The 16,430-nt window shown below is 39.8% G+C and overlaps 1 protein-coding gene across 7 annotated transcripts in view; it reads right to left on the bottom strand.

Moving 5' to 3' along the window:
• Positions 1-399: 399 nt before the first annotated feature.
• LRRC28 (leucine rich repeat containing 28) overlaps positions 400-16,430 on the bottom strand; it is a 56,037-nt gene continuing 40,006 nt past the window's right edge. For all 7 annotated transcript variants that reach the window (XM_036389475.2, XM_036389473.2, XM_036389477.2 and 4 more), the window contains 3 exons: positions 13,673-13,848; positions 11,305-11,464; positions 400-8,464 (listed from right to left, as the gene is read on the bottom strand). In XM_036389475.2, coding sequence (XP_036245368.1) covers positions 8,392-8,464; positions 11,305-11,464; positions 13,673-13,848 — 409 coding nt within the window. In that variant the 3' untranslated portion in view covers positions 400-8,391. The remainder of the gene's footprint in view (positions 8,465-11,304; positions 11,465-13,672; positions 13,849-16,430) is intronic.

Here is a 16,430-nt window from a genome sequence, read left to right as displayed (position 1 = left end):
AAGCTGTATTTCTCAATTTGAAAAACATCAAAATAGGTTTTTTTTAAGTGTCAAAAGCCAGATGTTTCAGAATAAAACAGCAGAATAAGACCTGACATGTAACAATGTTTTCCAATGCAGTGCTTCCAAACCAGTTGTTTTCACAATTTTTCATTTGCCCCCCTCTCCACCCAGTCTTATCCTTGCAAGCAGAATTTTTATTTTCCAACCAGGTACTTCCCAAAAGAAAGAATTTTGAGCAATAAATCAGATCTTGTTAAATAAATAGAAGGATTTAGCTACACACAAGATCTGATCCAAAACAGAACAGGGTGTAAATTTATAAAGAAATAGTTCTCTCAGATTTAAATACCAGGTGTGTGGATATATTTATTCCCAAATGAAATTAAAGGAATTAAATTCTTTCGTAACAAGGCACTTTTATTCTGGAATAGGAGCATCCACATATGAAATTAATCAAGAATAGCTAAAGCCACAGTAAGGTCTCAGGCTACTGACTGTAAGTGAAAACAGTAAATTCATTCTGCCTCTTGCAGTTTCTTGCTACATAACGCACCAGATCCCCCTGGATAAATGTTCCTGTAAGTAAAAGACCAGTCCCAGCATGTCTGTGAACACCTCATGATAATACTTCAATGAGATGGACTGGAATCAATATTTTCCATCTTGGCAGCTCGGGGCCAGCGAGCAGGAGCTGGGCAGGGCCGGCAGCCAGCGCGACACCGGCGCGGCGGGGAGGACAGCTGGCACAACACTGACCTGGAAAGACATTTCTAGCTAGCAGGTATCAGTTCCTGCACCATCTGAGCCTCCTGGAGGGAGGAGGGAAAAAGGAGATAATTAAATAGAGGTTTTCATTTCAAACCTTCTCCAAAGTATCTTTATAGGGATCAGACAGAAGTTTGGCTACAGTCTAGACCGAGCTACTGGAGCAACTCGAGCCCCTATGTTTCATCATGGAGGCTTAAGAGCCAGGATTAGATATACATTAATTCATTAATTCAAGTTAGATATCCCTCAGTTCATCTGCAGCCAGAACAGAACACGTATTTGTGATCCAGGTAATTGTGCAGAAATGTTATTAGGTGGTGTCTCTGGTGGAGCACAAACCTGTGTCACTGTGCAGGTAACAAACTGCTCTAATATTGGTCACAACAGGGTCTGTTTTCCAACCAGAAAGCAGAACAACATTTTCTGGTCAGGAGTGAGGACTGAGGGAGGAAACAAGGGCTATTATTTACAACTATACAGGCAGAGAAACAGAAGAGGCATTACACTGTGAAGAGTAATGAGCGTGTCAGAAGTATAAAATCAATCTTAATTCTACAAAGATGTAAGATACAACTAAACTCCCTATTGGGCAGTTACTCAGTTTTTATAGAACCAAAGACATAGAACAGTAAGGTGTGAATATAGAGAATAATTAATCTTGGTACTTTTAGACATGGGGTTCTCTACTGCCTACAACCCACTGTTTTTCATCCTGCTTTAAAAGGAGCATTTACCTGGAATTCATATAGGAGACCTTGCCAGCCCTATTCCAAGCCAGGCTTTCTGAAGAAAGTTAAAGCTGTTTTTCTTGGTAATTCTTCTCTTCATGTATCATCTCCATTGATTCAGCTTTTTGCAAAATGAAACTGGAGAGCCAACAGAGACACAGCAAAATCAAAGGCAGCCAAATTCAAGGCCATGCTTAGACTGCTTTGGAACTTCAGTGCCAGCAAAGCAATCACAGTTATCACAAACTGACCTAACAATATTCAGCTTGATTCTTCTAATGGCTTGAACAATAAAAATCAATGGTTAGGATTCTGTAGTATAAAGGAAACCTAGTAAGATTTAAATGATAGCTACAAGTGCCGAATTTTAGGAAATCAAAACACAAAAAAACCAAAATGGGGCATATTTGATACAATTAGTTAATATTTACCCCTAGAAGAAACACTGGTTATCTTCTTAAATTTATTCTTTCATGAGATCCGGGCAATGTCGTCAGCATCTTTAGACCATACCTGCATTTTGTGATGAATTATGAGCTCTCTTTCTCATTCCTAAACAAAATGTGAGTGTTCCCAATGGACCCTCTGTGCACCAAAATGGGATTTAACAATGCATTTTTTTGCTTTCTTAATCAAATAGCTTGATTTGCTGTTATAATAGTGCACTTAGAGAACATTCATAGTACTGATCAATAAACAAACACAGTATTGCATTTTTCATTACAAGAAAGCTTTCTCAACTGATCTTGAGGAAAAAGATTAACCCTCCTAATAACTGTGTGAGGTTCACAGCAAATGACAGCAGAACACCTTGGGGTGTCCTGTGGCAGGGCCAGGATTTGGATGATCCTGATGGATCCCTCCCAGCTCAGCATACTCTGTGATTTCATGGCCAGGCCTCATCACGTGGCTGTAGTCATATTTAGCACCAGGACACAGGGCTCCACGAGTGGCAGCTTCCTCTGGCAGAAAGAGCCAGTCAATATTTACATTCCTCATGAACATACAAAAGAGCATCAGGGTACTTGAGAAATTAGCCCTTGATTGCCACTTGGAAGGCATCATCAGAAAGGCAAATCACTTCAGCACCTCCAACAACAGAACTGTTCTTGAGACTTGAGATCTCTCACAGATGTGTCAAGGTCTTTGCCTGGGAGCAGGAGGTGCCTGAAGGGCACAGTGGGTGCTCAAAGAGCCTGACGTGAGGGGTTTATTATTTAAAATGTGAAAAGATAAAAAAAGCATATGGTCAACTCCTGCTTTCTTTCTTGCTGAAGCAGCAGACAGAAATCTGATAGTCCTGAGCCAGCTAGAGGGAATATTGGTGGGGTTCTTCAGTGCAGGCTAGAGAGGGTTCTACTGTAACATGAAATTGTTGCTGAAGCTGGGGGACACAGATGCAGCGGGTTCAACCTGGCATTCAAGTTTTCAAAATGCCACCACATAGAACAGCCCTAAATCTTGGCTTAGAAGTCACAAAACATCCAGTGCCTTTCCAAGTGAGATCTCAGCTCCTCTCATTTCCTGAATACAATAGCATTATTCAGTCACTGAAGTTTCCACTTAGCTTGCATTTATGCCAAGTACTTTTAATTGCAAAGGAAAAGGATGTTAAGCTCTCCCGTTTCTTTCTTTCTAATTCATAAGGGACACATCAGTGGCTGGTAAAAGTTATAGGTTAAGAGTTGTTCTCCCATTTATTAAGGGACTCACATCCTCCTCCTGCTGCCAGGCAAACAGAGGTTACCTCCATTGCAAGGGCAGGAAAAGTTACCTTGTCATTTGTAAAATACAAAAAAGGCAAATAATTGTAAACTAACTACCAAACAGGCTTCAGGAAAGTCTGGACAGCACCTAAACCTGCAAGGTTTACAACTGATCTGAGCCACCTTGGCCACCACAAGTCTCACTGGAGAATGGACACTGAGTATTCACCCAACACACAGAAATCCAGACAGCATCCAGCTCAAAGAACTCATCCCAACATGAAGAGCAGCAGCTTTGACTGAAGCAAAACGCTGCATAGCAAGGAGTGAAACAACTGGAAAAACAGATGCTTAATTTCTACTTATTTTTGGCAGCCTCGTTCCCATGATATCTGTTAAATGAGGAAAAAAAGCTGCTGAATGCTGCTTAGTAAGGAATCCATGAACCACAGCCTCATCTCTGGACTATCAGGGTGGCAGTACAGCCCTACAGAAACTTATTTTCCTTTTGATCAATCCGTGGAAGGGTCTGAAGTAATGTTTCCATATGGGTTTTGTTCCTATTATGCAAGATCTGATGAACTACATTGTCTGAGACAAAGGGATTAAATGAATTGAAGTGGTGTTTTGGGCTTGGGAGTGCTTTTAGTGTCTTCACCCCACCTCTTCAGCCTTGGGACAAGAGACTTATTAGCTAATTACCATGCAAATGAACTGAAATGTAAATTAAATGCTACATTCTAACATAGCTTAATAGTCCCAGGAGCAAGAATTTAGTTAATTTTAATGAATGGTAATTCTATCCAAAAATATAGTTTATTAACAAGCACATACAATAATTTGCACCACTAACTTTAAATAAACCATCTAGCAAGCTCACCTTCACACTAAGTGACATTTGGTTAATACAGAGCAAGAAAGCAATGCACATGTGCTTTCCACAGACACAGAATGAACTCAGTTGCAAACAGAGTTTAAGTTATAATCCAAAAAAGGGCACATAAAAGCAAAAGCAATGAAGACTTCACATGAACGTTGCCATTTCTTTCCACCAGACCTTCGGTCTCCTACAAAATAGGTCTGCAATACAAAAAAGTAATAAAAACTCTGGATTCAATTTATTCAGCCTCTTCCATCACAAGTTAACTATAACATTTTGCAACAACATGAGTAGTATTAAGAGGGAGGTAAGAGGCAAAGATAGTTACATCTTGGAATTATGGAAGTGCAGCTGCAGACAGAGCAGCAGCCATGAATTCTGGTGTCGTCCCAGTTTTTGCAAGAAATACAAAGATGGCAACACACATTCCTCCCTCTCATCAACTAGAACTTGACCCATTGTCCACTGACATCAGGGCAAAAACTCTTCTGTTATCAGTGGTACTGTGGTGGGCCAAAGTGGCCTTCAAAAGCCAGTTGTCCTCTCTAGTGACAGGTTTGTCACTCTGCAGTCTTCAGCTGGGCTGTGCTGTCAGTAGAACCTGACACGCTGCTCCCACACGGGTGTTAGAACAGTCCTGTGCTCCCCTCAATGCCAGAAAAAGGGATTCAGCAGAATTCAATCTGCAGCAATTGAAGCCAACTTGGCAATAAACAGCACTGCTCTGCTCAGAGCAACATCTCAACCTCACCACAACCAAGTAAATAGAAGGTTTGTAATGAACCGTGGTAAGAGCCCAGGAGAAGCATCAAAACAGAAAAATACACATTTCTTTATATTAGACCTTGCTCTTTGTACAGGAAAGGGCATTTTTGATCCTCTGAGAGATGATGAGGAAGGTTCCCAGGAACAGTGCTCTGAATGTAACAGTGTCCATGGCAAAAGCACTCAAAAGGATTTTTAAACAAAGCCAGAGATTCCTCCATTTCCTTCATGGCAGAACCAAAAGCTACCTCTATATAGGGTTGGAATTTTATTAACATGGTGCCTACTCTACTATCACAACTTAAACAAAAGTTATGCCTGTGATCCCTAATTATAATTGGAGTTAATCTTAGAAAAATTTTATAGCAGTATCAATGGGTTAAAGACTTATTTTATCTCATGCCTCTCCTGCACCTTTCTCTTTGTAATGTCTTGAGAAAATAGAAATCAAAAAACTTTTCCTGCTTCCACCCTAAGTGAAAAATTAAGATCTACTGTTAACAACAAAAAAACTTTTCAGATGGTAATTGTTTTCAACATCTGGCACCTGATGTTTTGCAGTACACAGAAAAAATTACCTAGGTGGGGACTAACCTGACAAACCAGAGCAAGAAATCAAAAATTACCCAGAAACAAACCAACTAAAGAGAAGTCCAAGCACTGTGGCATCTTGAAAAACCAGTGATGCACAGTTCAATCAGCAACAAAATCCCTCTCTGCAATTTGCATAGCTGGCTCTCATGTTTGCTGGTTATGAAATACTCTTACAGCAGAACAACTTTAGAAAAATTTGGACAAGTGAGAATGGAGTTATTTTAATCTAGAAGAATATCACCCAAAGATACAGATGAATACAAACACTGTTCATATTAAAAAAAACCCCAAAACATCAAACATGAACTTAAGCTGCATTCTCAGTCTATATATTGGCTTTCCCCTTCTTTGTTTTATAAAAATAGGGTATGACATTTCAGCTTCAATTGCATGTTTAAGTCATTTATTTATTGAACATTCCATTCTTGAAATATCATCTATTAAAGTGTTAGTTGAGATTCATCCTGCTTATAGAACAGGCTAAATTTCTTCTGAACTGCACTTGGAGACAATAATAAAGAGACTGATGCAGACTCAATAAGAAATAATTAGATTATGGGAAGAAGAAAAAAAAATAAATAAATAGTTATAATAATAAAATCAAGCTTCACTCTTCTTGACTCCTAATAAAACAAATGCTGATGTCTTTTAGGTGATCACAGCCAGATTTAACTCCAAAATAGTATTTACAGACTGAATTCAGATATAAACTGTGATTTCAAGTCTACAACTTGCTATAAAAAGAGGACAAAAACTTCCAAGAAAACATCTCCTTCAAAGACAGAGGAAGCCACAGTAAAAATTAATACTGAAAAATCCTGATCAGAGTATCGTATAAAAATTAACATCTGTAACACTACCATAGCTTTTATAATCTGTTCTTACAAAAGTGGATTCTGTCCTACACTTGCACATTTCTGATACAGATATAATTGTACATGGGTAGTTTACATCTCAGCTCTGAGGTACTGAAGGAAAAGGATAAAGCTGAAGGTGGATTTTGCTGCCTCAGCGGTGAACCCTGTGGGGTGGCTGGGCCTGCTGGGATTCCAACATGGAAACAATGGGAAACGACACAGACAGAAATCCAAAAGCACCAAGGCTGCTTGGAGATGGCTCTTTCCCCTACTGCAAAGCAGATTTAATAAATGGGATTTATTTTAGAAAGTTTCACAATTCTTAAGCAGTAGATGATACTTGCATTCCTGAATGATTAAGTTCTACATTTCTTAATGCTAATTCAACTCTCTAAAACCAACCCAATAAAACCAGGAAAGATTTTTACAAGTTACATGCACAACCTAAAAATTCCACCCTCAAAACTGCCTTTTTGGTACTCTTTTAAGCTCTTAAGATACTCTATTTATTGAAGAGATGCCAGGAAGCCTGCAGAGGGAACAAATGCTTCTTTGGCAACAGGAAAACATTTTAATGCCTCCTGCCTTCAAAGTACGCACACCTCACCACAACATATGCTAATACACTACCAAATAAGTCTCTTTATCTTGCCATTTTTATAACAAACTGTTTCATTCATATCTATTTCAGCTTGTAACTACCTACTGCACAGAGCAGCACACTGTGCTAAATCAACAAGTGGTTTATACCTAAGAAATAGAAAATAAAAAAGAACAAATTATATTTAAAAAAATATTATATATTCAAAAACAAATCAAAAGGGGCTGATCACGTATAAACTGTTTTAGTATAAAATCAAAATGTTTAGTCACGTAGGCATTTTGGGCCTTTTTTCCATCCTTTGTTCTTTATTTAAAATAAACAAGATGTAACAAAAAGAGATTCCCACAAATATGATAGAGAGTGGCAATTTGCACCAAATCTGCCATTAATGTATAAAAACAAATGTCCCAGCCCTTCTGTGCAGGTATCCATGTGTGCAAATATACCTGTGCATGGAGATACACACCTGCTCCTGGACTTCAGCCTTCTCCAAGGCACACAATCCACTGACACACTTGGACAAATCAGCCAAATGCTGAATCTAGAAAAAGATCAAGACCAGCTCTTTGCAGATCTATAGCCTGCAACTGTAAAAATACAATAAATATAAAGGTTTACTATCATATTACTAGTTGGATTTTTTCCAAGGGAAATTGATACTTAAAGTTGTCTTCTTCCTGAAGAATTCCACAGAACAAAAGGAGAACTATTTCTAAAAATAAAGCAATGAAAATAAAGACAACACACCCTCAAACATGCTGGAGCAAGAGCCCTTAGTGTAGGCATCAGTACCAGCCTTCACTGAAACAGGATCTTCAGTCTCCAGACATATCCCTGTTACTCCCATTAAATAACTGTGGTATTTAATGATACTAGAAAGAAAGATCTGCTTTTAGCATGTGGATTTAAATACCACAGAGAACTGTCAAAGACTTGGTATACAACTGGGATAACTCTGCTGCAGTAAACATTAAGATGAGAGGGAGAAAGTAAGGCTGAATTCTATGGAAAAGTCACTGGGATCCATCAAAGGTTTCTGCAGGCTTACAGCAATACACCTGATTGCAGCTGTACAGGGGAAGAGGATAGGGATGAATAAGTGAAAATTTGTTTGCCATAAATGAACTTTTCTTTTTCCACTTAGAGGAATGCAACTGCCTCAAATGATGCAATGGGTCAACCTGAAATCAGGCACATTTGAAAAATACTGGAAACCCTGAAGTCAGAGCCTGTGAATGTGTTTGGTTTGTGTGCTGCCTTGGAGGAGAAAGAAATTAATACTTTTAAAAGCTCGGTATTTACACTTCTGAAAAGTTCCTGCAGTTCATCCAGATTTGATAGGGCAGGATTTAAGTGCCTCAGAGTGTTCCTGATTGGGCACTTCTGCTGCTTTGGCACAAGCACGCACGGTATTCCAGTACCACGGGGACACGGCCTCGAACGCAGCTTTACACTGGCACCACTCCTGAGGAGGTTGAAATGTTTATCAACTCAGTAGGTCAAAAGTCTGCAGACACTGGGTGGAGCAGCAGTATGCCACAAAACTAACAGTTGTCCTCCTAGAAGAAAAAAAAACAACAAAAGGGGAGGGGGGGGGGAACAGTTGTCAGTAAAGATTAAAGCTCCTGGCTCCATTCCACACAGACAACGTGCTGGTTTGTAAAATACAGGATTAGCCCATCTCCACAGCCCAGAAAAAGCACAGGTTCATTTGCTGTGTCTGAGTGCCTGACACCAAGGCAGGGAAACACTGTAGGGGCTCTCAAAACCTTCCTGGTTTCTTATGCACTGGGTTTAGAGCAGCAGTGTGTGGTTTTTCTCTCTGAGCAGGGTGTGCCTGAGTGTCACAGCCAGCAGGTTTAGCAGCTGACAGGAAAATAGCTGGGCAGCCTTGGCCCTGCTTGTGTGTTTCTTAAATTACTGCTTGTAGGCATGACATGACTGAAGGGCAGTGTCCTCCCTGGTTAGCAGAGTGAACAAGCAGATCTTCAGAAAGGATGAGTGACAGGCAGTGCTGTCACACCATGCCACGCAGTGCAGCAGGGATGGCACTGTGCAAGTGTGATCCGAGCCTCACAGTGACCCTGCTCCTGCTCCAGCCTGCCAGGGACTGAGATATCTGCCTTCAAAATGTTCAGATCTGTTCTTCACTAACCCAGAAATCACACTTTACCCAGTGCTCATGGCATCTGTGCTTCTTCAGATACAGAAATCCAGTCCAACACGTAACTCTCCTTCCCTCTAAGAGGATACAGAACGTGATACGGAAATCCAGGCAGGAGTTACTGGCATGGATGTGGCATGTGCTAATCAGTGCTGTTCAAATGCCCAGGATCCTACCCTGTGTGTTTTCATGGTCACTTTAAGCTCTTTAGAACAGAAACCCTGTCCTTCACATCTTTCTAAACCAGCTATCACACCCCCACAATTCCACATAATCTTACCACGTCAAGTGCACAAGCTACCGAGATAAGGATGACAGGCTGCCCTGTTTAGATCTCATTTTCTGTGGATTTGCATCAAATGTCAGCTACTTAAGATTGGATTCATTAAAGGCATTTTGCAGAACACAGTACATTCTTGTCTAAGGGAAGAATGATAACTATTTTTGAAACAAGTGAAAACCATGCAGAAGTACGTATTTTTAATTATTACATTTTTGAATGTTAATATAGTGTTCTTCCAAAACAGCTCTATGTTTTTGTGAAGTCTTAATTTTCATAATTCCTAAAGGTATCTACTGATAATGTCTATCATCTTGTAACTGTATCTTCTACAATGAGCAATGCTTAGCAATTAATTACAAAGTAGTCGAAACTCTCACATTGTTGAATTATTCAGGATAATAGATGGATTTAGTGACTAGCCAGTAGTTTTCCATCATTTTCTTAGAAAATGATACTGTTGAATGTTTGAAAGAGATTCTTTATAGCATGATTATAACATGACTAAGAGTATTATGACTGTAATATGGAAGTTAATTATTTCACTCAACCTGAAATCCACTGAATTTCGACATATGACTGAAGTGTAACAGAGTGGCAAATTGAAGCGTGCAATCTCTGCAATCAGATCTTTCTAAGAAAGATGGCTTTTCCAAAATAGCATTTATGCAGCCCTCTGGCTGCTGCCCAGATTTGGCATACCTAAGTTGTTTCATTTCATAAAGCTGAATTGCTTACAAATCAGATGCTTCTCATGTTACAAACTCACAGCAAAACAGGCTGTGATACAGCTGTGTAAAACAGGTATCATCAACCTGAACCACCCATTAGTCTCTTCTCTCTTTTATTGATGATCTTCCTATGGAAAAGCAGCTTTTTCTTTTTATGGAAGATCAAATCCACTATCAAATCAATGGATTTCCACAGGCCAGGAACTAAGTGGTGTTCCTGCATTATACAGGAACTTATACTTTAGGTATATGCTTTGTAATTAATGGCTTGACTTGAATTCTCTAACAAGAATCTAACATCACCTTTGCTTGTTTAACTCAAAGTGACTTAGCTTTAAACCTCCTTTATTACCTTTCAAATAGTACAAGCTGAAATTCCTCAGATGATGCTTTTCCATTGCACAAACTGGATTCATTGATATGGCTCACGGAAGGCTACAGTATCCACTCAGACCTAATAAGGATTAGGGAAAGAATCACTGCAAAGCAATCAGGGCTCACCTTAAAGGCATTTTCTATCTTTATCTACATGAAGGCAACATTCCCTGAACCATATCAACATTTTGAGTCCCTTCTATGACTGCACTGTTCAGTGGGCCAGCAAGTCTGTGGGGGCTTGTGCACTTGACTTGTGAATCCTGCAAACACTTTCACAACTGCTACAACCATAAAACTGAAGTATTATTAAAAACATGTATTGCTACAAAATGTATGTTCCTATGCAGAATGCTTCCACAGCATATCTCAAGTTAATTAGTGTGGAAATTAAAACAAGAGTATTTTACTGCAGAACATTTTAATTAAGCTCTAGATTTAGAGGTTTTTTCCATCTTGATCCTGAGGCACTTTTTGTTTGGAGGTGGCAATCTGAAGTCAGAGACCATCAGGGCAATTACTGTGTTAGGTACCACTTCCTTCCCAGGGCACAGAGCTGCCAGGCATGTGCTGTCCAACCACAAACAGCTCAATCCCATCCTATCCAAACCCCTTCCTGTCTCACACCAGCCTGAGACAAGCGTATCTGAAGACCCTTTTAACAGTCTAACAGAAATATTTTGGTTGACTCATGAATAAAATATTTGTCAATGCATACATGCAATCACAGGCTAGGGACTTTGGATCTGAAATGCTAAATTTAAAAAAAAAATCCTTAAGAATATGCTTTGTTCCATAAGGTGTTTTTCTTCCTAAATGAAACCCCAGTGTAATTTCCTGTATAATTACCCTTGATGCAATCCTGCCATTGGAGTTTCCCTCAAGGGAAAGAGCTTTGGGTAGACAATGGTAAACATAGGCTGGCTGCAGCGGTGGCAGTGTCCCAAGGGACAGTGCAGCAATTCCAAGAGGCTTTTGGGTAGTGAGATTGGAGTCAGAAAGTTTAAATCTAGAGAAGAAAAGAAACAAAAAATATTTATAATAAAATGATTGCATGCTAAAGGCAAACACAAGCATGATCCATGAACAATTCAGAAAACAGCTGCCTCACATTCTTAAGGTTTTGTCAAAACAACAATGAGGTAATACAAATTACCACAATTAGAGTGAGGCACATAGTGCTTTCCATGTCTAAATTCAAAAAGTTGAAGTTAAATGTACAAGTTTAGCATCTGTGGGCATAAGTTTAACTGGGCTAAAATACCCAGGTGAAAGTATTATAGTTGGAGCAAATATTAGAAAGGATTAAAAGATCATAAAGGATTTTTAGACACAGAGATATCTAGACAAATGTTTAGTAACTAATAACAACACAATACTATGAAAAGGACATCAGTAGTATTTTATTAAAATATTTCAGCAACCAATCCAGCAGGAGAGCTAACCTTGCTACAAAGCCCAAACTCCACCATCAGCAAAAAGAGATTTGCAGTATTTGGAATTACTTGAAATTCAATCCAGCCCAGCATAATTCTCACAGGCCCAACCAAAGAGACCACTCTAAAAAGATCAATACATTCCTCATCTGTTAAGTGTTCCCCCACAGCCTACAGGATGCCATCATTTTCACCAAAAGGGACTCCAGGGTCATTTCCTGGGAAAGAGCCATCACTTTCCCAGGCCTGGCCCAAACCACACAGTGTTTTATAAATTAAACCCCACATGCTAATCTCCATCTAGAAACTGAGAGACAGCCAAGACAGGTGAGTGAGTTTAGGTGCTGAGTAATCAAGACAAGATGCAGTACCTGATAAATCAGTTTTATGCTATCACACTGGTTTCAGCTTTCCACCTCTGCAAGGTTGAACCCCAGACACAATGTACCACAAGGGCCCCAAGGAGGGGACGAGCAGGACATGTGCGTCAGAAAGAAAAGGTCACACTCTGCAGCCAAGCAAAGACTGAGGAAAAGTAGTCCAGTCACTTCTGTCACTTCCCCAGCAGCTGCCAAGTATTTAACAGCACTCTTGAAACTGCAAATTTAGGCAGTGACGGATGAAATCTGCTACTTTAATCATATGTGCCACCTGCTTCCCCAGCACAGCATTATCATACACCTGTCTGACACAGGCCCTGCTCCTGCTCACCAAAACTGGGCTGTTGCAGTGCTAATGCCCACAGTCTTTATTAAAGTTCACTCAGAACAGGACATGTCTATGGGTGGGTGTATATGGATATATAAATCCATCTTTTTCAGGTTGTGCATCTTGGCTGAAAATGGGTGTAACCCTCACAGCCTTGTATAAAACCGTTTACAAACCATCCCTTACACTGATTTTGCAGTATCACCTTCCCACTCCCACAGCAAAGTTCTCTGGCGTCTTCAGGAACCACATCCACACAGCTGGATTCCAGAAATGACTGTGCAAGTCACAAGTGGGTGAGAAAAGGCAGACCTCCTTGTACACTTCTCCTGGCGAAGCAGTGAGGATTTACTCCAGGGGCCAAGGTACAAAGAGACCCTTTCCATAACCCCTCTAATCCTCCCACTGGAACTCTCCACTCTTCCGCTTTCTCCTTTGACCTTTAAAGCTGAGAGTTCCCAAGATAGCATCAACAGTGGGGAGTCACAACACATCCAGATCTGAGAGGATCTGCAGGTTATCATCAGATATTGCTAACTCATGTGATTGCATGATGCAGAACCAGATGAGCCAAGGGCCACTTTAGAGCAGAGAGCCTGAATTGGGGCAGAACTAAAGCAGCTCAGCTGTCACGCTGTGCTGAAATGGCCGAGGGCTGCTCGCATTTCTTCTGCCTTATGTATAACAAGTCTGCCAGTTTAGGAGTGTGCTGCCTGGCAAGGAGCTGCATTGTTGGCTGATGCATCTGATCTTGCCTCAGGAACTGTATTTCTCATCTCCTATCTCCATTAAAGAGTTTCTCCTGCAAAAAAAAGTGTCCTTCTTCATACAGGCTTCAAGTAAGAAACCATTTATAAGCACCACTTGACCTCAGACATAGTCTTTGGAACTCTGGTTTGAGATATTGGACATTTTTGTTCTAATGCAGCATTTCAAACATAATTTGATTAAATAAATCTTTTAAAATATAAATCCTTGCCCAAGCCTTTGAAGAACTGCTAAAAATGTTCCGATCACTGCCAGAAAACACTTTCACTCTTTCTGTAATCTGAAGAAAGCAGAAAATTTCATACCTTTCAAAAACCTGTAGTAGGTGTTATAGAGGGTCCTCATGGCCAGTTCTTGCAAAGGCAGGACATGATCTGTTTCTGTCCCTATAGATTTCACCTCTGCTGGCAGGAACACAGTTAACTGGCCTGATGAAAAAGAGAGCAGTTTCACCTCTGAAACTTGAATTGGAGAACCACAACTAGAAGGACACAAGACATTTAGAAAGTGGTTAGAAAAAAAACAATAAAAGTAACTTTACAGGGAAACCCAGATGACCAACCCAAAGTAAGCCTGATACTGCTCTCCAGTGCAGCACCCCTCAAGGATTCCTTGCAGAGAGCAGTGCATGGTGGGGTTGACCTTTAAAGGTCCCTTCTCAAACTATTCTTTGATTCTATGTTTCTACAGATTCCCACCTTCTGTAATGTGCTAGACATGGGACATTTGGAGGAATTACTCATCAAATAACATAAAGAAATGAGAACACACCCAAGGGGGTGAACCACGTATGCCACGTGCCCATTACTTTGCCACGTGACAATCTCTTTTAGCCTCTCATTAGTAAATCCTTTACTGAGGGGAGCAGTTTCCTAACCAACAGTTTGCTTCCTGTGTCTTGGATCAAGCAGCTGAAAACAATCATGGATTTCTCAACCATAACACATGAGGCAAACTCCAGCCCCCCCAAAAAATGCATTTTAAGTGGCACTGGGTGATTCTGTACTACACCTTTCCCCATCCACAGAGTTCCCTTGGAGGGGCATGGGATGGGCGGATGAAGGAAAAATAAAAACAACAGCCATCTATAGTGGGAAGATATCCTAATAAGTCTATTAGCCTTGCCCTTCCCAAATCATATATGGAAAGGGAAGGTTATTTGGATCCAGAGAGAGAAACTTAGCTCGTAGTAAAAATAATAACTCTTTACGTGATCCCTGTTGCAAGCGATCATACCAGAGAGACACGCATAGGAAAATTCTACTAAGAGGTTGGGGAAGTCAACAGGGGAATTGGAATTGTTTATGACAACTGAAATTTGAAGCCAAGAGCAACTTGTTAGGGCCAGTCCTAACAAATGGAACAGAAACACAAATTTGTCAGCCTTCCCAGATATTAGACCTAAAACGGAGGTAAGCACTCTCAACCTTATCAGATGTGAAAGAAGTCTCATAGTACTGCTCTGACAACAAAGAATCTCATCTCTTCTGATTAAAGGAGAAACAGCCCAGGGAAACAACCAAAAAACAGCAGCATTAAACAGCAAGAAAGTCAATAAGCCTCTTGATAAATATTTAATACTTTCCCATTAGTGAGGTTAAAATATAAGTGGAATTCAGAGATCCAGTATTCCAATGATCCATTCCCAATGAGTTAGTTATCACAATAAATAAATCTATAGTGTTGTATTTTCAAGCTGAACAACCCCATACCAACCTCCCTAAGGAACAAACCCTGAACTCGCTACAGCCTCTGCAGTTCAGAGCTGGGACATTTGGTCTACTTCATGTAAAGGGTGAGGCTATTAATGCCACACACAAAATCCATGGAGGTTAAAAATTGGAATAGAGGATGGTCTAAACAGCTGGGGAAAAATAGGAGCTGCAGAAGAAGCCTGGTGGATAAATAAGTGAGGGGAAAAAAAAGCTGAGACCACCTATTGGTTGCCTTCAACAAGACTGACAAATCCCTAACTGGGGACTATGAAATCCAATCTGCAAAAAATAAGATCAAAATTTATTTTGAGTGCTGAGATCATCACCTCTCATATAAAAGACTTTTTTCAGTCAGTCTGACTGCAGGATGCCCAGACAGAGATTCAATACTTACACAAGGCAATTTATATTCTATTTTCAGAAATCAAGCTTTATGTCAGTAACAGCAGCTTGTCAGATTTTATTCTCCAGTGGAGGGCCAGACAGAGCACTAAAGCCTGGATCTTCAACTCTTGCCTGACCCATGAAAACCTTAGCCTGGTTACTAATGCTTTCTTGGAAAGAACACAGAAATTCTTCACATGACCATTATTACACAATTTTAAAGTCTCTTAGCACATTATCAAATAAAACCTTTGGTTTCTTAACAATATATATGTGCTCTTCTCATACTGGAATTTTTTCTTAAAAATATTTTCTAATGTTTCAAGATAGTTTCACAACAACAGTTTTATTTGTGTTTGGTGCACAAATAAAAACATTTTTCTTACTAGAAATTATCTCCTTTTACCATTCATTATTAAGGAAGAAAATCACTTTTCATTTCACAGAGGCATACAAGAATCAATTTCATTGCAACACTTGCAACTCCTTTAGTCTCTTCTATACCAGATTTTTAAGACTAGATTCTGTAATTCTGTACTAGATTTATAATATCAGAGACAGTAGCAGGTGGTCTCACCAGCACTGTACATGTAAGAACAGCAAAAAGAACTGGTAGGATATTCACCAAGGTCAGTGCAGAGATAAAATTCTTTTCACTGAGAATAAAATGAAAAAAAAGGACATGGTTGTTGTATAAAACCACCTGAAATAGGCAGGGCAGTTGGACCACCTCCTGCATTATCATGACTATTTTTGGTCACAATCAATACAATTCTGTTAAATTTAAGGTCAATTTAATGTCTGTCTAACAATTTACAATCAGTTCTGAAAGAAAAAAGGCTAGAATTTCTCCTTCCTGAAAAACAAAATTAGTAAAAGCTTGCGAGTCACACAGTTCAGCAGAACTGTAATCCAACTGCAAGTATTTAAATATCACCAAGCAGCTGACATGGGAATATTAGAA

This window comes from Molothrus ater, chromosome 13 (assembly GCF_012460135.2).
Source record: "Molothrus ater isolate BHLD 08-10-18 breed brown headed cowbird chromosome 13, BPBGC_Mater_1.1, whole genome shotgun sequence".
In the NCBI taxonomy this organism is placed as follows: domain Eukaryota; kingdom Metazoa; phylum Chordata; class Aves; order Passeriformes; family Icteridae; genus Molothrus; species Molothrus ater.
Note: the sequence above shows the minus strand (reverse complement) of the source record. Positions and strands in the feature narration are given on the sequence as shown.